Genomic DNA, 21,905 nt, shown 5'->3' on the forward strand with positions numbered 1-21,905 from the left:
TTAAGTCTCTAAAAGCCGCTTTTATTAAACCAGACAAGTAGTTTAAAAAAGAAAAGGGTACGTGTGTATCCCTATAAATCACAAGACATTTACTAATAGGTTTATACCACTTTCACACAGCACAAACCATGTGAAGCACGAGGTAGAAGGCAGTTATATATACTGTCACTTTGGTGTTTGTGGTAGCAGGTGTCTGTGTGCATGATAATGCAGCACAGCTCAAGTTCTAGACAATGCACTGGGTCTATATTCAGAATTACTAAATGAAAGGAGTGCTATTTCATCCCATTCCAATCAATGGAAACTATTGATTGCATTTTGATTGCATTCTACTGACTTGGATCCTGCAGTCTAGCTGGTGTGCACACAGGGCCACAGACTGTCTAATAAAGCAGTAATACATACAAAATCCCATATTTCCATAGGTTGTGTGCAAAGTGTGCACTAGGCACTGGTTATTCGTCAAGACACAGCAACGAATGCATGGTCTTCTGCTACGTTCACGGTTCTGTAGAGCAGAGGGAATGATTTAAGTATTATAGTGCTAATATTTCCCAACAGCCAAAGAGCCCAAGTTAGAAAGGTCGACTAAAACCCAATCTGTTTAGGAGTGTATATGCAAGTATTTCAACTTTCCCCAAAATATATATTTATAGTAAAAATATATATCTCCTCTAAAAATAGATCAGGAAACTGGAGGTCACACTTAAATATAAACCTTGATAAAAGTCCAAGAATGGAAATTTCAGACTCAACAGCACATTCAAGGCTAGGCTGAAAAAGCAACTTAATTTTTGGCAGGGCTGTCTTTCAGCTTGGACTTGTGGTACTTCTGCCCAATGCCATATGGCACGTGCGCAGCAATCGTACCCAGCTGCCGCGCTCCTTCTATGTGAAACATCTGATCATCAAAGAAAATATGAGGTCTGATTTTTGCCAGGACTGGTCCCTTAGGTGCCCCTGCGAGGAAGAGGGCTTCATCAATCTGCACGCCCCAGCTGCGGAGAGTCTTCAGCACTCGGGCCCCAGAACTGGCGGCACTTCTGGCAGTCACCAGATACGTTCTGATTGGCGAATCTAGCCGTTCGTTCTTCGCGTAGAACTTCTTCTGGAGTCGTCCAAGGTCTTCCAGGAAACCTTTCAAAGGACCCTAAAGGCACAAAATATCAGAAACACATTTACCATATGGAGACTGGTGATTCAGAAGAGAACTATGAGGGTTATAAAAAGCGTAAAGGACGAAAAAAAGTTTTAGCTAGAGAAAAGGTGCACAGGACATTGCTTTAGGCTGAGTTTGATCACTGTACCATATATTATTATTATTATTATTATTATTATTATTATTATTATTATACCGCCCTATACCCGCAGGTCTCCGGGCGTACAAGGTAAAATCGCAATATAAAAACACAAAATATATAATGAAAATGAAAACAAAAACAACCCAATAACCCCTCCCCAACTTTTTAAAAGGGCACTGGATGTCAATCATCTAATGCAGCATTGACCAAACCAAGGTTCCCCAAACTTGGGTCTCCAGCTGTTTGTGGACTAAAACTCGCATCATCCCTAGCTAGCAGGACCACTGGTCAGGGATGATGGAAACTGTAGTCCAAAAACAGCTGGAGACTGAAGTTTGGGAAACCCTGGACCTGGGGTCAAGAAGCAGTAGGTTTAAACTACCAGCTGCAGTTTCCATTAAACGTAAGAGAATGTTGGCTTCCATCCTTGTCTTTCTTTTGGAGACTAAACATTTGGATGGTTCTACCAGGGTACCCAGGATGCAGGTGGCGCTGTGGGTTAAACCACGGAGCCTAGGACTTGCCGAGCAGAAGGTCGGCGGTTCGGATCCCTGCAACGGGGTGAGCTCCCGTTGCTCGGTCCCTGCTCCTGCCAACTTAGAAGTTCGAAAGCACGTCAAAGTGCAAGTAGATAAATAGGTACCACTCCAGCAGGAAGGTAAACAGCGTTTCCGTGTGCTGCTCTGGTTTGCCAGAAGCGGCTTAGTCATGCTGGCCACATGACCCGGAAGCTGTACGCTGGCTCCCTCGGCCAATAAAGCGAGATGAGCGCTGCAACCCCAGAGTCGGTCACGACTGGACCTAATAGTCAGGGGTCCCTTTACCTTTACCTTACCAGGGTACCCAACCTTATCAGGACAGGACGTTAAAGATTTATTGTTATTCTTTTAAAACAGAATCTGTTTCCGATCTAAGATTCTTCCACAGACCTTTCCAACGCTTGTTAAGGCTTCCAATAACTTAGGGGGTAAAATTATAGCAAACGTTGACCACCATACCTGTGCCAGAGGCTTGTTCTCATTTAGTTGCTCATGCTCAAAAAACCTATCCAGGCCATGTTCTTTTACAATTATTTCAGACTCGTCAGAAAACAGAACGGCGTCTCCATCAAAGGCTACTCGGAGTTGCTTGTCATCGTAAGGGACGTTTTTATTCCCAGTGAACAATGTGGCTGCAGCAATTCCTGCGGAAATATTTCAGAAGTCGTTAGGTCTGTATCTGTATCTCGTGTAAGTTAAAGGCCATTGTTATAAGAGCATTATAAAGGATCACACCTTGGTGGTAAACATAGAGGCTCATGTGCTTCTTGTAGTAAACATTTTCTGGCTAAACCACTGCCTTTCTAGAGTAACTAAGGCTGCAGTCCTAAACACACTAGGAAACAACCCCTACTGAATGCAAAAATGCATCCGATTATGCTGCAAGGCTGCAATCACCGTTTGCACAATTGCTTAGGAGAAGTCCCAGGCTGGACACAAATTCAGACTGCATTCATTTTTATGTCAACTGAGTTTGCTCACTACGAGGCCATACTTTCATCATTTATAATTAGGACTCATATGTAACTGAAAAACTTCCATTTTTTTAAACCCAATGGCATTGGCCCGATGAAATGGACCATCTTACTATTGTGTTTCTTCATTTCTACAGACGTCTGTAGGATACTTTGGATGACAGCCCAGAAGCACATTTTTGTACTGATATACTTGAAATCTGTACTAAGTGTAAGGCAACTGCATTCTACCATGCTGCATATCCTTGGGCTCAAAATTCAGGATGTTCCCGCTGGTCCAAAAAGGCTGGTGACCCTTGGGCTAGTGTATGATTGAAGCAAGGAAAGAACTTGTCCACACCTTCTTCTATGGCTTCTTGAACTTTTTCAGAGTCAGCAGAAAGGTACAGATTCGTAAGGTATGCTTTTAGGTACCCGATGGGAGACTTCCCTCCAGTCATGCAGAACCTTTCAATTAGCAGGCCTGGAATGGATAAGAATTTTTATTTTTTAAGGAATCATTTGATGCACAAGACACACAGGTTTTCTTGCAATGCGATCACGTGGGCAGCTGTGTTCTCCTTTGGGAGGCATGTAGGGAGTTGGTTTAAATGGGAGAGGTGAGAGATGCTTCCAATCCGATGTTAATTTCTCTGGTCTCTGCATGAGAATCTGAAAGAGATCTGCCACACCATCATACAGGAGAGCAGCATCACAGTTATGGACTTGGCCTCCTGGAATTTGGTTGCAACCTGCTGCATACAGTTACTTACAATTTAATAATTACACAGGACAAGTAGTTGATTTGGTCTCAGCCACAGAGGACATTTGAATACATTTGGCTTCTCCCCAAACAATAAATTTGGGAACAGACGGCTACATCATGGTCAGGCAGGGATTGTGGTACCCTACCTGGCAACAACTCCTACCACCATGTTCCTTAGCCTGATCTATTCCACCATCCCCTAAACTTTGGATTAGTGAAAGTCACACGTAAGTGAAAATCAGATGCTGCAAACAAAATCCTCAGAAAGGCCAGTCAAAATCCAATTACCTGGTCACCCCAGTGCAGGGACTGGCCCCAGGAATCATAGCCAATAGACAGGGTTGTTGGGACTTGTATTCCACCAACATCTGGAAGGGCCACAGGTCCCCAACCCAGCCCTAGCTAGTTCGTCACAACTCTACAGCCCCCCCCCCCATTGTGATTTTTATGTCGCTCAATTCCTCCTTGCCATTTTCAATTCCATCCATGTCCTCTGTGCTCCTCCCCTGACTTTGCAGTCCTTCCTTCGCAGCTTTCGGCTGCATCGCTCCCCAAATCCAGCCCATTTTTCAAGGCCAAGGGTGGGGACACAGCAGATGCGACAAAATGGGAAAGCACCAAATCATCTTGGAGAGGAGGAGATGTGGAGCAAGGGTGAAACCATGTTGCTTTTTAGCCAGGTTGCCAGATGTCCAACAACATTAATCTGTGGGACATTTGGAGCCAGTTATGACAGCTTCTTATATCTGGGAAGTAAATCTTGACAGGCATAACTCAAGTAATTCTTTCAGATATATCTTTAATCTAGGGCTACCCTAGCCTCTGTTGGGTTCCAGAAATCCCACAGGATTCTGCACAGAGGTGCAGGAGGAAAGCCAGCCTTCTCTTGAGTTGTGCTGAGGAGGCGCAACAGTGAGACACATGACAGAGTGATGGGGAAGTAGCAGCAGCCCAGTCAGATGGGCAGGAACTCAGACCTCCAGACTCACCATAATGGTTAATGCTGTTGATAAGTCTCACCCCGACTTGAGCGTGGTTATTAGTCATAAGCACAATATCAAACAGTTCTTCATCGTCTGGATACAGCTCACGGAGTCGGGCGTTCACCAGCTCAACTGCCTGTGGATGGGCAAACATAGAGGAGTTCATGCGTTGGCTCAATTTTAGCTGTTTTCATCAGATCTTCTGACCGGGACATGTGGGAAGCCGTCTAGAAAAGGAATGCACTTGCCAGCTGGACTTCCATAATGTGCTCTGTTAATAAGTGGGCCTGCTAAATTTTGGTGCAAAAGGAACAAACCCAAACCCCACCTTCTAACAGTTATGGAAGGAAGTGTGCTTTACAGTTTTCAATTTGGGCACCTACGATTATGGATTGATTGTTAGGTTAGCTGTATATACCCAAGGCTGTTCAGCTTGGCATCCATTTTTTGTCAGGGTGGGTGGGGAGAAGAGAAAGGAAATCCTTTCCAATTACTGAGCAGAATGTAGTAGACACCACTGCATACAAAAATGAAAGCAATGAAGAAAACGGAAGTGTTTACACACTGCAGAAAATGCTGCCAGTCTTGCTTTCAAAAGAGTTAGGAATGATGATGATGATAATTTATTACTTATACCCCCATGTATCTGGCTGGGTTTTTCCAGCCATTCTGCGTGGCTTCCAATAGAATAATAATAATAATAAAGCGATAAAACATTAAATCTTAAAAAGCTTCCCTATACAGGGCTGCCTTCAGATGTCTTCTAAAGGTTACATAGTTACCCATCTCCTTGACATCTGATGGGAGGGTGTTCCACAGGGTGGGCACCACTTCCGAGAAGATTCCTTGTAACCTCACGCCTTGCAGTGACGGAACCACCAGAAGGCCCTCAGAGTTGGACCTTCATATATACTGGGCAGAGGTCATTTAGGGCTTTAAAGGTCAGTACCAACACTTTGAATTGTGCTTGGAAATGTACTGGGAGTCAATGTAGGTCTTTCAGGACCAGTGCCGCATTCTGGATTAGTTGCAGTTTCCAAGTCACCTTCAAAGGTAGCCCCATGTAGAGCACATTGCAGTAGTCCAAATGGGAGATAATGAGAGCATGCACCACTCTGGCAAGACATTCTGAGGGCAGGTAGGGTCTCAGAATATAGGAAGTTGCCTGATAATGGTGTGACACCATCTGTCCCTCTAGCTGCATAGTGTCTACACGGGCCACGCAGCAGCTCTTAGGTGTTTCAGATGGGAGACATTTCCAGTTCTGCTGAGAGAGGCTGGAGACAGACGTTGGCTACATACAGAGCCGATGCTCTAGCAGAGCTCAAAATCTTCCATGTTGCTTTTGCCCATTGTGCGCTAAGCTACTTTAAAAACACAGATCTTTATCCTAGTCTCAACAGAATGAACTATTGTGAACTGGATCACCTCTACTTTTCACTTGGTCTCGCTTAGGATTACGAGGCACAATGGGAATCAATGGTCTCCCTCGAGTTTCACTCTTGGTTTTTGGTGCGCTCATTTAGCACTCCCAGCCCCTCAGTAAAAAGTGGCCTGGAACCCCCAAACATCATTTTTGTGTGTGTGTTTTCAAGGAACCACCACCAGAGAAAGCAGGAGGCCATCTTTTCTATTTGCTCTAACTCTGAAAGTCTCTGTGTTTATCTGGCAGCAGGATTATGTAACATGCAGCCGGATTACTGCTTTTGGGCAGAGGAAGGGAAAGGAGAGGAAAATCGGGTGGCAGGGAGGGAGAATTGCAGCTCTGGGATGCAGAGAATGATTATATATATATAATATATATATATAGCCCCTACGGAAGCGGACTACTTGAGAGGAAGCTGGTTTACCTTCACCAAGGCAAAAGCTGGGCCAGGCTTCAGGGTGACGTTCTCGTTCGCCTGTTGATACTCCACATACTTTTCCACACCTTGCTCTTCGTAGATTTTCCTCTCTTCCACCATATCAAAGAGAGCCCGGGAGGAAACAGCGATGGTGATGGCGTTTTGGGGTTTCGGCTGCAGGGGTGTGGGAGGGAAAATAATAATGATGATGGTAACGTTATTGAGGAGACAGCCTTATGGGGGGAGAGAGTGTGTGTGCCATGGATGCAGCTAGGATTTATGCAAGGAGGGGGGCAGGCTTTAAGTGGGGAGGCAGAACCTCCGTTAGTTATTTTTATGTATTTACTTGATTTAGGGGGGCAGCTGTTCCCTGCCCACCCCCCGGCTCTCTGTGAGAGAGATGGGGAGATCAGGAAGGGTACGAATGCGCCGGGAGGGGGGGGCGCATGAGAAAGAGAGATGGAGGCCAGTCTGAATTGTTTTACAGAGAAAACCAGCGAGGGGCGTGTAACCACTTGGGGCGAGGAGCAGCGGTACAAGGAAGAAAGGGACAGCCATTCAGGGCTTAGGGGAAGGAAGGACCCGCTTGCGCCATTTCGCAGCCTCTCCTAGGAAGCAAGTTGATGCTGCTGTTACCCTTTGCACGCTTCCTTGGACCCCAGAGGGCGGGATCTCTTACTCCCGAGTAAAACAGCCAACAACAAACCCCGTGGCCTTGCACTGCACTTTTTTTTTCCAACTCACGGGCCGAGGTCTCTTAGTGGAGGCGAGGCTTTCGTAGGCAGCCTTGGCCGCTTCCCAGTCTTGCTCGGCGACGGCCACTTCCTCCTCGGAGAGAAGCTCCATTTTGCAGCCGCGCTGCTCTTCCTCTTTGTCCGGGTTGCAGCCGCTCATCCTCCGGCCTGGAGTCGCTGGCTGGGGCTCGACGGCGCGCAGCCGGCCGCGAAAGGGCACCCGCAAAGGGAGGGAAGCTTCGCAGAGCGGCAGGCACCCCTCGGATGACGCCCCGGCAACTGCTCCGGCTAGAGGGGAAAAGAAAGGGCATGCCCAGCCCTGCCTCGGGCCCCGTCGTTTCCCGTCTTCTCGGCACGCCCGTCCGCGCCTCTCTCCGCCACACCCTTTGCCCCCAGGCACAGGGCGGGGAAGCCGGGAGGAGGAAGCCGGGCTGCGCCTCGGAGCGCCGGTGCCTTTTCGCTCAGGCGAGAGGAGGAAGCGCCGTCGAACCGGTCGGGCGGCGATCGGGCGCGCAAAGAGGCGCGCCTTTCCTGGGTTGCAGTGGACGTTTAGGCGCGCTTAACTCCTCAGGGTTGTGTTCAGGGGGACTCGCATCCCACGACTAGGATCCGGCTGGAGATCACGCACACGCACAGTACCATTAATGATATAATAATAATAATTTATTGCTTATATGCCACCCATCTGACCGGCTTGCCCCAGCCACTCTGGGCTTCTCCCAACCAAAAAAAATAAATAAATAGTAAAAACACAATGCAACATCACACTACTAAAAACTTCCCTGTACACAGGGCTGCCTTTGGATGCCTTTTAAAAATCACAAAATGACATCTGCTGGGAGGGCGGGACAATATTAGAATTGTAGAATTGTTGGGTTGGAAGGGGTCCCCAGGGGCCATCTAGTCCAACCCTATGAAGTGCAAAAAACTCAGCTAAAGCATCCATGACAGATGACCGTCCAACCTCTGATTTAAAATCTCCAAGGAAGGAGAGCCCACCACTTCCCGAGGCAGACCGTTCCACTGCCGAACAGCTCTTACTGTCAGAAAGTTTTTTCTGACTTTTTGTTGGAATCTCCTTTCTTGTCACTCACAGTCATTCATTCATTTATTCATTCATCCCCTGCCTTTTGGCCTGGCCAGGGTTCACTACACTCATCCACATTCCATACTAAGCGTCCCCACAGCAAAACCTTGCAGAATTCAAGTCCTCCTGCCATGCACATAATCATCTGTCATATTTATGGGATTTTTGCTAATGATCAATAAATACTGTTATCTGATTCGTGAATTTGACTGTTAGTACTCACAGAAGAAACCTTTGACTGGACCTAAGAATTGATCCATACTTTTACATGTATGCTGTGTACACGTCATGAAATGTGAAGTCGTGACAAATCTTTGTAGAAACTGCATTTGTCAGTAAGCTCTGAATGGTAGTAGCTCCTTTGCACAAGCCTACAGTATGTTTACAACGGTATGTCATCATCATTTTGTTATTTATATGCTTCCATTAAAAACTTTCCTGAACAGGGCTGCCTCCATATTTAAACGCCGTTTACCTTCCTGCCGGAGTGGTACCTATTTATCTACTTGCACTGGTGTGCTTTCGAACTGCTAGGTTGGCAGGAGCAAGGACCGAGCAACGGGAGCTCACCCCGTGGTGGGGATTCAAACTGCTGACCTTCTGATCGGCAAGCCCTAGGCTCTGTGGTTTAACCCACAGCACCACCCGTGTCCCTTTTCAGTGGGACTTACTTCCAAGCAAATGTGCTTAGGGATTGCACTGTAGGTTTTTGAAAAGTGTGTTGCACTCAGGATTGGCTTTAATACTTTCTATTCATTTTATTCTCTGTTGATAGTCTTAGCACATCGTCTTTTTCAAACTGGGGCAGGATTTCTGCAAGATTAGTACCACCATCTGTGGTGGAAAATTAAGATTTATTTTTTATGTTGGCCTTTCAAACCTTTTCAGACTAATTCATGAGCAGGAGAGGGGCATTTCCTGAGTGTTTTTAATGTGATGTATTCTCTCCAATCCAGCTACCTTCTCTGATTACAAGAGTGGTTCATTTCCCCTCATTATTCTCAGTCTTAATGCAGTTAGTGATTTCAGGCTGGCCACAATAACTGATTTGATAAATCAATCCACCGTTTTAGTTGTATGCAGCCTTTTATTCACTGCACAGGCCTTTCCAGATAATTAGTGCAATGAGGCCACAGTTGTTGTTGATTTATTGCAGACAGTCTACACGCCCTCCTTACATATTTGATGCAGGGATATAATGTTCCTGAACATTTGAACCATGGTGTTTGGTCACTAGCAAACTTTAGTTTCCATGTAGGTGTGATGTGGCACCCCCATGGCTGCAGTGGGCCGTATCGGGCATCCCTGTGGCTGTGATGGGCCTCACGGCCTCCTCCCAGCATGTGACATCACACATGTGTGCTGTGTGCGTGTTGTCACATGTGCAATGGGTCCCCCCAAAGTTGGGCGGAAGCCGGATGTGGGATGTGAAACACAAGAGCAGTCAAGTACAACATCCCTAGAGTGGATATAAGGGGGGATGTCTGGATCAGATAGTCGGAACTTCCTGTTTCTCATAGGCTGGGACAGACTTCCTCTGCATGTGACTAGAGGTGGGCATGACCTCACCTGCCCAGGTAATGAAAGAGCAGGACTGGTCAGCCATCTCTCTCTCTCTCTCTCTCTCTCTCTCTCTCTCTCTCTCTCTCTGACCACATTTGTCGAAGAAGCAACATCTGCTTAGCCTAAGATGCTTCCAGCCAAGAGAGGACAAAGGGACTATCTCCTTATGGAATAGTTTCCAGGTATATTACTTTTATAACTTAAGTCTGCCTTCTGGGATCCATTTGTGAACAGAATGTTAGTGAGTAAACTCATTTGATACTTTTATAGAAGACTGTGTCATGTCTATCTTTTTATGAGGGACTAAAGGGCAAATTATCAGTGAAACATATAGAGGCTTTAGCAAGCCTGAACAAACACATCCGCTGTGCAAGTTTAAAAAGGGGAATGTTACTCTGCTAAATTGTAGAACTTGTTAACACAAGTTGGAAAGGATATAATCAAACAATGTATCCTCTCCTGCATCCCTGAACATTCCCACACTGGAGCCTATGATTCAAAGAAACAAAACAGCTTAGGGCTAGTGAGCACAATAACTCATCCTCCTAGATCTTGCCCCAATGAGGCATCTGTGAGAACTGAAGGTCCCCACCTTCTTGCAGCTCCCTCAGCCGCCTCTTACCCTGGGTCCATCCCAAGCAATCTGAGACTTTGGCAAAGCGTCTGTCTGGTTCCTCCCTCTTCATACCTCTTCTGGTTCTGGGAGAACAGTGGGGAGTGGAGCTGGATGCCAACATTATCCTATTGGAAGGAAGGAGGGAAAGAAGGAATTTGACTATCCCTTTTGCCCTGTAAAGACCCCTGGATGGTTAAGTCCAGTCAAAGCTGACTATGGGATTGCGGCCTCATCTCGCTTCAGACTGAGAGAGCTGGCGTTTGCCAACAGACAGCTTTCTGGGTCCTGTGGCAAGCATGAGTAAACAATGATGGAAATGAGAGCACATGGAAACACCGTTTACCTTCCCGCCTCTATATCTACTTGCACTGGCATGCTTTCAAACTGTTAGATTGGCAGAAGCTGGGACAGAGCAATGAAAGCTGACTCCGTCATGGGCATTCGATTGGCAAGCCCAAGAGGCTCAGTGGTTTAGACCACAATGCCACCCGTGTCCTGTAACAACCCTACTTAGCATCTGATCAGGGAAGGAGTGTGTGCAAATTATCTTTACCCAGGGGTTTGAAACTTGAACTTCACTACTGCTATGTCACCCTTTCTCCTATTTGAGCAATATGGCTGAGTCTGAGGTGTGGCCAGGTAGCTCAATTCCTCTGTTATCACATTTGCCTGTAGCTGCCATGATGACTCCATGGTAGATTCTATATATATATAGGCTTCTAGTTTTGTTCCTGCCAGATGAGATGAGGAAGCAAGAAATAGATAGTTGTCATTTTAGTTTAACCATTACTGTTTTTATTCCTAGTATATCCTCTCAACATTTAATAATTCTCACTTCAGTGATTTCAAGCACTTACAGTGTGAACTGCATGGTCTTACTTTTCATTGACGCTGAATTATCCGCATACCTAAACATCCTTTAAGAAATTAGCACACACAGATGTGACATTCACTATCCAACATAAACATATATAATTTTAAGTAAGTGACATCAGCCAAATAAAATGGTTATGATTGAGTGCGGGTGATTATTTGTTTTGAAGAGTAAATAGATGACAGAATAAAACCATTACTGGGGGAGGCCAGGATTATATCTGCACTTTATAAAATAGAGGGGGAGGAAGTTATGTTAATAAATATAAAAACATGTGTGAATATTTCAGTGCTTTACACAGTGTATAAAACCAGGGGACACTTTTTGCTCAGTACAAAAAATGTGAATTTATTGCAGTTCTAAATGCATTTAATCCATGCTGAAATTCTTTCCTAATGTGTGGGACATTAATATTCTGAAGGTCAGTTACAACTCACAGACCACTTAATATAGATTAGTTTCCTCATGTCACACTTTGAACAATTCTTTTAGATAACCATTTGCTGACTCTCTTTGGGAATACACAATTCCTTCCAAGTGTGGAGTTTGGCAGCGTTGTCTCTCTCTCTCTAACTTAAATTTCTTAGGTCTGTGCAGGTGTGTAGCCTAGCACTCTGGTAAATGTTGAGTCCTAATTTGCAAAAGGCTGCTGTGCAAGTACAACCCTAGGCATAGTGACTTGGAAGCAAGCCTTGTTGTGTTCCCTGGGATTTACTCCTGCATAATTACAAGAGCAGAAGCTGGGTCCTACTGGACGGAGCCATCAATCAATCCATCTAGATCAGGGATGAGGGATCTGCGGTCCTCCAGATGGTATTGGACTACAACTCCCATCATCGTTGACCACTGGCCATTCTGTCAGGGGGCTGATGAGAGCTGGAGCTCAACAACATCTGAAGGGTCCATTCCTCATCTGGGTACCATCCTGTTTTTTTACAGTTGCCAAGAAGATGCCTGTGGAAAGATCACAAGCAAGCCTTGAAGGCAACAGCCCTCTCCCACTATTCCTGGCAGCAAAGAGAGTCTATCAACTGTTGTTAGCCATGACGATAACCATCTTCCTCCATTCATTTGTCTAATCAGCCTTTAAAACACCACCATCTGGGGGGATGCACGACTGTGGTTCCTATTGAAACCCTGTTAGACTGCAATCACTAAAGAGAAAACCCTATTGTACTGTGGAAACTGCATCTTGCATCACATTTTAATCTGGTGGTATGTGTGTTACAGCAGGATAATGATGTCTCTGTAAAGATGTTCAAGAACTGCCAAACTGCCAGTGTTTGGCCTGATTCTGATGGTGCGTGCCAACAAATCTCCAGTCTCTGGTCCCACTTAATTGGCCAATGTGTATATCTTCCTTTCTTTTCTAACTGCTCCAAGGCGGTTGAAGTGGGAGGCAGCAGGTGCATGGATTCTAACAGCTGAGTCCAGTTGACTTTCGAAACTGATAAGCATGGGAAATGTAAGGAGGTATTAAAGAGAAGATAGTACTTATATTTTCAGGAAACTCTCTCCAGCCTTGAGCCAAGGAGAAAACTCTTTATCAGAAAGGGGAACCTTCTCGTGAACAATTTGCCAAAGCAAATCTCCTTTGATGAAAACGAATTGCAAAACGCATTCCTTTCCATTTAATTCCTCGACAACCTGGTACTTCAAATATGTCAAAACCCACAGTTCAGCTCATGTAATATTCCAGGCATCTTTATTCGATTCCATGGGTTTCATATGGTCCATGTCAAACATGAGTCTATACAATATTCCCAGTCTGCAGATGCTGTTACACTCATGTTTTAAGTCATGTAAATAGTTCTGATTTTTAACCTTTTAACACCCTTTGCTTTCGTTTTGCAACTTTCAGAAGGATGGTTTGCCTCAGACGGGACACATGGAATCTACCAGCAAATCCCTTGTCTTCTAAGAAAGGAATTCTAGTCCCAGTTGCTCTGCCATTAATAACATCCTACCCTGATCTCTCCTTTTATTATTTTTATTGTATGTATGGCAACTAGGACTGTAAGAGTTACAGTCCAATGATATGCATTTTTACTTAGGAAAATTCCCACTGAGTTTGATGGGGCTAAGGTTGCAATCCTCTACTCATTGATCTGAAAATAAGCATTCCCTCAACCAATAGGACCTTCCTCTGAGTAGACCAGTCTAGAATGGGCAGGAACAGAGGCACCAGCTTCTCCAGAGGGAAGGGGGTCCTGATGCGACATTGCGCAACATCCTGACGCCATGTGCATGATGTCACGAGAAGCCAGGGGGTGGAGCCAAGCACCCTCTGAAAACTGAGGGGGTTCCTCCAAAAATATATTTGGGGGGCCAAAATTGCCTCAGCCTCTAGGAGTCAGTGCCTATGAACAGGAGGGGAGAACAGTAGCAGTCAGTGCTGTGGGGTGATGTTGCTTACTTGACTTCCCAAAGTTGAGGTTGCTGCTCATAACTGAGAGGGGGCTGAGGCTGGTGTGTGGGTGGGCAGGCAGAGTATTTAAATTGCCTTGGTCACTGCTCTCTCACCGATCTCCCCAGAGCCTTGTCTGGCCCACCAGATACTGACAACATCTTATGTTAGCACAGCCAGGTAAGCAGCCCCGACCCACCCCTCTGGCCAAGACTGGATGGAAGACCTGTAGCCTGCAAACCAAATACAGGCCTCCAGGCCTCTCTGGCTGGGACTTGCCCCTGGCTGTGTCCCTCACAGACTCCACTTTGCACCCTCCTCAAGAATTTTAGCGTGGCTAGAATGTGTCCTTGAAATGTGGCAATACCTTTCGCTTGCCTGGGTGGATGATGGAGATGCGTTTGTGTGTGGAAACAGCTGGTCCATGCCTTTTGGGGAAACGTTTCTCACCTGACCTCCAAAATCACCAAACAATCTATCCCTCCTAATTCGACCCTTGCCTTATTATCACTAGATTTGACCGTAAACGCCACCCTTAAATCTAAAGAATTAATTTACTTCCTGTTCACAGCAGCTAGACTAGTTATTGCCCAGCAATGGAAGGAAACCTCTATTATACCAACAGAGACTTGGGATAATAACATCTGGAGTACTGTTCGGTCGGAACGCCTCACATACCATCGCCGACTTGTCAAGGGCATCTTCCAAAAAGATACCTTTGATACAATCTGGTCTCCCTTTTTCTCTTTTATTGAAGAAGTACAGGATATTTTAATGCCATCATCATCACAGAGGTGTCTGTGGAGGGGGTCTATTAATTGAAAATGCTGTATTGTAACTTTTGAATAACCATTTTATTTTATTTTTTAAACCACTGGCTTTTGTGCGACTGGAATGTATCCTACTTTAGAAAGGTGAGAGACACATCCATTGGCTTTGGCCACATCCACTTTTGGCTATGGTCCATGAAGAAATTCATCCTTTGGGTTGAAGCAGTTTCCCACCAACCCTCTCTACCAGAAAGTAAGTCCCACACAACACAATGGGACTTATTTCTGAGTGGCACAGTTACTGCCAAGAAAGCCCTAATGGGTTTAACGAATTAATTCATTGTTTAATGGGAGGAAGGCCATTTTAATTTGTGAATGCAAATTTTTAATTGCTGGGGCTGCAAATTATGGTCGCACATTTATTTCTTTAAGCATGCTTTGCTTCTGGTGTGTTACTGTAGCAGGGGATGAAAAAGAAAATATTAAAAACAACTTTCCCTTCCAATAATGGCTGCTAGTATTTGTTTAGAAAAGCATAAATCACCCAACTCCATTTCAATATGTCAAAAAGGCATCCATGTTGAGGTTTTGGCAATTTATAAATTCATTTTAGTATACAATGTTAAAAGGAAGAGGTTTAATCCGTTTAAAAAGTCAGGAAATGGAATGTAATGTGCCAAACTAGTACACAACATACCTTAGTAAATATCTCCTGGCCAGATTCCTCAATGATCAAAAAGTGATTTGTGCTAGGATAGTGGTTGATGTCACTATTTTCCTTTGGAAGCGAGCCCTGCATACTTTGCCATCTTGAACAACTTCATGTTAGTTTATTTGCATTATCAGGATAGTGACAGTGTCATGGAAGAGCACCTTTGAAAGCCGGACTCTCTCCTTCTATCATATGCATTCTACTGTTCTTTCATTAAACATGTCTTCATCTCCGGAAAGCCAAATTCTTACAATAATAAATCAGAGACACCTAGAGGCTTTGCCAAGTAAAATATCTACAGTTTCTGGCAATTATGTAATTTCCAGATTTGCTACAATGGCTATTGCTGATAAGTCAATCGTCATAAAAAGAAAAGTTCCAGACCAATCTTTATTAGTATGTCCTTCACTGATGTATGTAAAACAATCTCTCTGTTCTCCCTTCTTTTGGGGTGGGGGAAAAGAGCATAATTGCAGCTTTCTCCCTCTTTTGAGTGACTCTTCATCATAACAGTTTATATCTGGAAAATATCACAGAAAATGTGAAAAGGGGGTAAGTTTAAACCAAGAAATCAGGCCCCGCTGTTATTAATAGAATGGCTCAAAAATATTTCCCATGATGTGTTTGTAATAGTTCTGCCTTGTAATAAAACTCAGCAGTGATATATTTCTCCCATTCGCGAGTTGATTTTGCATTATGAGGCCAGACAAAAGCAATTTGTAATAAGGTCCCTGATCCAATGCCTGTACATGCAAAAGGACTCAAAGGACTCCCTGCTCATTTAAAGGCTCTTTAAAATGATTAATGGCTAAATGCATTGCAAATTATCAAGTGCTTTACACAGACAAAATGGGGAGCTTTTTTGGAACTTTACAAGAAAATTTCCTCTCTCGGTAACTGAGTGTAAAGTATTGCCCAGAGGAAGCAATTGCAGAAGGAGTGGAGCAAAGGAGAGAATTTGTTTTAAAACGAATTCTAACTTTGTTCTATTCATCTTGCTACTGCTTACTTTGGCGATAGCTTAAACTTGGCCCTCAGAGAAGAAAGATGCCAAAATGCTTTTCTTGTTTGTTTGTTTGCTTAATTTATTAGCCTAGCACAGGTCAGACTCTAGGCAACTTACAGCCTAGTCTGAAAAACATACATAATTGTTCAAAACAACTGTCCTGACTTATTTACTATACAATGGTACCTCGGGTTAAGTACTTAATTCATTCCGGAGGTCTGTTCTTAACCTGAAACTGTTCTTAACCTGAAGCACCACTTTAGCTAATGGGGCCTCCTGCTGCCACTGCGCCGCCGCCGCACGATTTCTGTTCTTATCCTGAAGCAAAGTTCTTAACCCAAGGTAATATTTCTGGGTTAGCAGAGTCTGTAACCTGAAGTGTATGTAACCTGAAGCGTATGTAACCTGAGGTACCACTCAGGGATGTTAGAAAGCTGCATGTCATGGAAATGGAGCAATGGAGCCCTTTGCTCATGTTGAATACTAGTTTGGAACTCGGTGTACAGTGGTACCTCAGTTTACAAACACTCCGGGTTACAAACTCTGCTAACCTGGAAGTAGTACCTCTGGTTGAGAACTGATTTTGCCACTTCCCCAGGATCATGTGAAGGATTTGAAATGGAACATCTATGCAAGGAAACCTTCCTTGCTCCCACCGACTTTTGCATGCCAAAGGCTTGAAACAAATGTGAAGAGAAACCCACAGTGTGTGTGTCTGGGCGGGGGGGGGGGGGGAGCAGCAACTTTTCACTAGAAGTTCAGCCTGGAGGTGAGACCAGCAAAAGCTCAGTCAACCCCCCTGATTTCTTCCCAGAGATCTGGCCCCAGATATGTTAATAGCCAACTAAAATATACATTTATAATTTGACACCAGCAATTTGATTTTGTGTGTGTGTGTGCGCACAAAGTTGTTAACACCCCTCAAAAAAGAAAAAAAGAAAATAGGATTTATTCATCTCACTTGTCAGAAACATAATGAGGGTCATCATGTGTAGCCGGCTAATTAATCACGCAGAAGACATGGTCAGCCTGTTAAATATCACTGGACAAAAAAAGGCCTCAGAATGCCTGCTTATTCATTAATGTTATTTTTCTTTTTCCTGTAAAATGCCACTTTTCCCTGCATGCTTATTGTTCTTTGATACTGGACACGACCTATGTGCCTTCTTTCAACCTTGACAAGTCACCAATAGTCCTCAGGTCACTTTAAAGAAAGTCACAGTGAGATTTATTATCCTGCAGTCCTTATTTGCCTCAGGGGTGTTAGAAAGCTGCATGTCATGGAAATGGAGCAATGGAGCCCTTTGCTTATGTTGAATACTAGTTTGGAACTCGGTGTAGAAGGCTGCCATCTTTTTTCATCCTTTGCATTGTGAAATACAACTATTATAGTCAGTGCTTTTTTCTGGGGGTACGCAGGGGTATGCATGCCTCTAAAGGTTTTGTCAATCTAACGGGAGAAGAAACAAAAGAAAAATTAAGTTTCTTCTCTAGCACAGTGAATCGTCAGTTCTGTTGCTACCCCCGATGGTGGCCTTTTGTCCATTTACTGTATTTATTTCCCCCGATTTGAACTATAAAATGGTGATTTTCTTAAGTCAAAATGAGAGTATGCTTAAACATTTTTAAAGAAAAAAAGTACTGATTATTGTTAATAGTTAGGATTGTCAGTTAGTTTGGTTTATTGTGTTTAGCAAGCAGCCATTATACATAACAACAACAACAACAACAGGAATCCTGCTACTAATCATGGTTCACAATAATTAATAATATAGTATCTTATTGTTCATTTGTTTCTACAAGTTGTAGTTCCTTTAGTCATGTCCCAGGCACAGCTAATAAAGAGTTAACGCCAACTTTGAACACTGTGATTTACTGCTGGCTCGCTCTTTGACAGTCAGGTTCAAGAATCGACCCAGGTATATCTTGAGGGCAAACCAAAAGGATAGTCCCGTTCACAGAAATCTAATAGGAAACACGAAACATTTTGCTCTTTCCCTATCACAAGCACATTCACTTTTTGGGGGGCGAGGCATGGCGTCCCCATGAAAAGCGCATAATAATGTAGGGGCTCTGAGGTTAAAGATATTCTTAGCACCTTCTTTTCCTATTAGGGATCATGTTGATTCAAGACATGGGGCGATATTGCTTCTTGCCTAATCCCTTTGCACTTGTTGATCATTCTAGTTTTTGGTGTTTTTGAGACTAAAAGGTAAAAGTAAAGGACCCCTGACAGTAAAGTCCAGTCACGAATGACTCTGGGGTTGCAGCGGTCATCTTGCTTTCCTGGACGAGGGAGCCAACGTTTGTACGCAGACAGTTTTTCCAGGTCATGCGGTCAGCATGACTTAGCCGCTTCTGGCGAAACCAGAGCAGCGCATGGAAACACTGTTTACCTGACGTGCTTTCGAACTGCTAGATTGGTAGGAGCTGGGACAGAGCAATGGGAGATCACCCCATCGTGGGGATTCGAACCACCGACCTTCCGGTTGGCAAGCCCAAGGGGCTCAGTGCTTTAGACTACAGCGTCACCCGTGTCCCTCCGACTAGCCTGTCTTAAGAAGAGGGGAACACAAGCCTTGCACTGAGTTCCGCTGTGCCACAGGTGTGCAACATCTGTCTTGAAGTAGGAGGAGCAAGAGAAAAGGCCGAAAGAATGCTGCAGTATCTGAGAATACAGAAGCGGTAAATATCTCGAAGTACATTTTTGTGCCTGTTGTGTATCTAGGCCCTTGATAGCAGAGCAGCTTCAAGTAAGTAAAGATCATACGAGCCGAAAAAACATATGTATGGTTTTGTGAGAAGAGAATGCTGAAGAGGAGGGAGAGACCCCCTCCCCCCACAATTAGGGCCATAAGGCAAGAACTGCACGGATGGGCTGCGAGCCTCTCAAATCTCTCATTTGTATGTGTAAGGCATTAAAATTCATATATGGCAGTGTGCTTCAACCTTGGGTCTCTAGCTGTTGTTGGACCACAATTCCCATCATCCCTAACTAGCGGGACCAGCAGTCAGGGATGAAGGGAATTGTACAACAACAGCTGGAGATGCAAGGTTGAGAAACACTGACATATGGAATCAAGGTTGTCCAGCTGAGTTCAAGGAGTAAAGGTGAAGGTAAAGGGACCCCTGACCATTAGGTCCAGTCGTGGCCGACTCTGGGGTTGCGGCACTCATCTCGCTTTATTGGCCGAGGGAACCAGTGCACAGCTTCTGGGTACCTATTTATCTACTTGCACTTTGACGTGCTTTCAAACTGCTAGGTTGGCAGGAGCAGGGACCGAACCACGGGAGCTCACCCCGTCACTGGGATTTGAACTGCCGACCTTCTGATCGGGAAGCATTAGGCTCTGTGGTTCAACCCACAGCACCACCCACGTCCCCTGAGTTCAAGGAGAATCACTCTCAAATAAGTGCGCAATAGGATTACAGCTTAAGAATCATACATCAGTGAAGAGCATTCCTTTTTTATTTGGCCCCCTACTCTTTAAACATTATGAGGATTTAATTTGTTGCCTATTACTTTTGTTGCAGTTAGAAAGCAGGTCAAAGTGCAAGTGGATAAATAGGTACCGCTCTGGCGGGAAGGTAAACGGCATTTCCATGCGCTGCTCTGGTTTCACCAGAAGTGGCTTAGTCAAGCTGGCCACATGACCTGGAAAAACTGCCTGCGGACAAACGCGGCTCCTTTGGCCAGTAAAGCAAGATGAGCGCTGCAACCCCAGAGTCATTTGTGACTGGACTTAACTGTCAGGGGTCCTTTACCTCTTAATATTCTGTTGGAAGCTGCCCAGAGTGGCTGGGGAAACCCAGTCAGACGGGCAGGGGTATAAATAAATTATTATTATTATTATTATTATTATTATTATTAAAGCCATTTCTGGGTTTGAAGAAATTTCAGTACTGGCTGGACCTAAGTCCTAAGTGCTATGTGCTCTGACAATGGATGCACATCCCCCAAGGTCTGTTTGAGATTATGCATATAATTTCCCCCAAACATATAAATCCCTACTGAGAGATGTTCTTTCCCTAAGACCTCTTGCATATTCCACATATTGGGTGTAATTCAGTGTTGAGCTAAGGAGAGCAATAATTTCTGCTTGCCCGATAGAATGATATCCCTTTTCCTCTCTCTGCACACACTTCTGATGTTTCCCTAACCCACTAGAGCAGATTTTTTTTTTTTGGGGGGGGAGGTATTAAAAGAACCCATTGCACTAACAGGAATCCTTGTGTTGTCTTCTGCTAATAGCACTCCGTAGCCAAATTGCCCGGAGAATTTACAGAATGCTGCCAAGACGTGCACATTCCCTAACACATCTCAGATATTGACTGGAAAATGTACACACCTTGTGTTGTAGTCACTGTAGCACTAAAATGAATGTTCTGTCAGCACACGGATTTCTCCTTGGACAACAGGATTTTCTGCCCCAATCCTTCCCTTGCGTCCGCCCCCCCCCAAACTGCTCTGGGTTTTCCCCAACCCTCCAGAACAGATTTGTGGGTGGTGCTGGGTGCATACAGTGGAAGTGGAGGGGGAAAATCTGATTGTGGTGGCCCTAATCCTTGAACTATTGCAATGATTTAGTTGAACACCACCCAGTATCTCTTTATGGGCTAAATCTACACAGTTAAAAAAAAACACTTTGAAAAAAACCCACTCACAATTGAAAATATCATTGAGTTGCGATTTCAGCTCTACAGCGCCATCTGGTGTCATGGTGTTAGAGCACATTTATAATGCTATATTTTGACTATTGTAGCTGTCAGGCTTCAGGGAATCTGATCTCTCTCACAGTGGCAGCCAAGGAGCAGATTAACAAGAAGAATTTTTACCAAGTCATTTATTTAATATTCACAGAGAGAGATGAAGGAATGCAGTCTTCTCTAAATAATGGCATTGCTCCAAGTAAAGTCCCGCCCCCTCCGTCTTTCCTATTCTACTTCATCCTTTTGTCGGCTGATCTGAGCCTTCTGCCTCTGAGCTTTTTGTTCTACTACTCTCAATGCGTGCCAGGTCCTGGGAGAGAGGGGTGGGTCAGGAATGCCTTCCAAGGACTTTGAGTCTGTCAGCTATTTCTCCCCTGGTACTTCTTCCTGCTGGTCTCCCAATATTTCCGAGCTTCTCCCCTCTGCAGCCTTTGAACTATGTCCTTCTGCAAACCACTCTTCTAAATCTATACTGTCCTCCTGTTCTCAGGAAGGTTCAGGAGAAGGGGGGCAGGGTGGTCTCCACCATTCCTCCTCAGTCCAGACCCAGACAGTAGCTGAGTCCATGGACAGACTGTGTGATATGGGACATGACTGGGAGATAATGGTGAATATCCACAAAAACCAGGTGTTGTGCATTCAACTTGTATCCTAACATATAAACAAAATAGAAATAATTACCACCAGTAGCATAACCGTCTTAAATATTTGGTGTTTTGTTGATGTCCAGTTTCTGAAAAATACTTGTTAAACAACATAAGATATAGAAATACATGTGCCAAAAATGTTCTGGATGAATTCCAGTTCAACGAAAAGTCTTGTTCCAGGCAATGTTCATTTTGGGAACTCCTAAAGACCATAATTAGGATATCCCAGGAGGGATTTAACAGTTCCAGAGGATGTGCTATGTGAGATTCAGACTGAAAATATTTTCTCAGGAGTTCAATATATTTGGGGCATCGCTTATGGTAGATAAGACCTAAACCACAATTCTACAGATGGATTTATTAATGTTTAAAATACCCTGAAAGAGACTATTG

General features: G+C 44.5%; 1 protein-coding gene across 1 annotated transcript; it reads right to left on the bottom strand.

The window, feature by feature from the left end:
• LOC310840540 (cytosolic 5'-nucleotidase 1B-like) lies at positions 1–7,696 on the bottom strand. The gene is made up of 6 exons (XM_083730724.1): positions 7,131–7,696; positions 6,393–6,560; positions 4,549–4,678; positions 3,155–3,277; positions 2,300–2,484; positions 1–1,150 (listed from the first exon to the last, which is right to left on the bottom strand). Exons 1-6 carry the CDS (start codon positions 7,278–7,280, stop codon positions 788–790), a joined length of 1,119 nt encoding a protein of 372 aa, XP_083586850.1. The 5' UTR covers positions 7,281–7,696; the 3' UTR covers positions 1–787.
• Between the last annotated feature and the right edge of the window lie 14,209 nt (positions 7,697–21,905).

Source organism: Podarcis gaigeae (assembly GCF_964106915.1).
Source record: "Podarcis gaigeae genome assembly, chromosome: 3".
In the NCBI taxonomy this organism is placed as follows: domain Eukaryota; kingdom Metazoa; phylum Chordata; class Lepidosauria; order Squamata; family Lacertidae; genus Podarcis; species Podarcis gaigeae.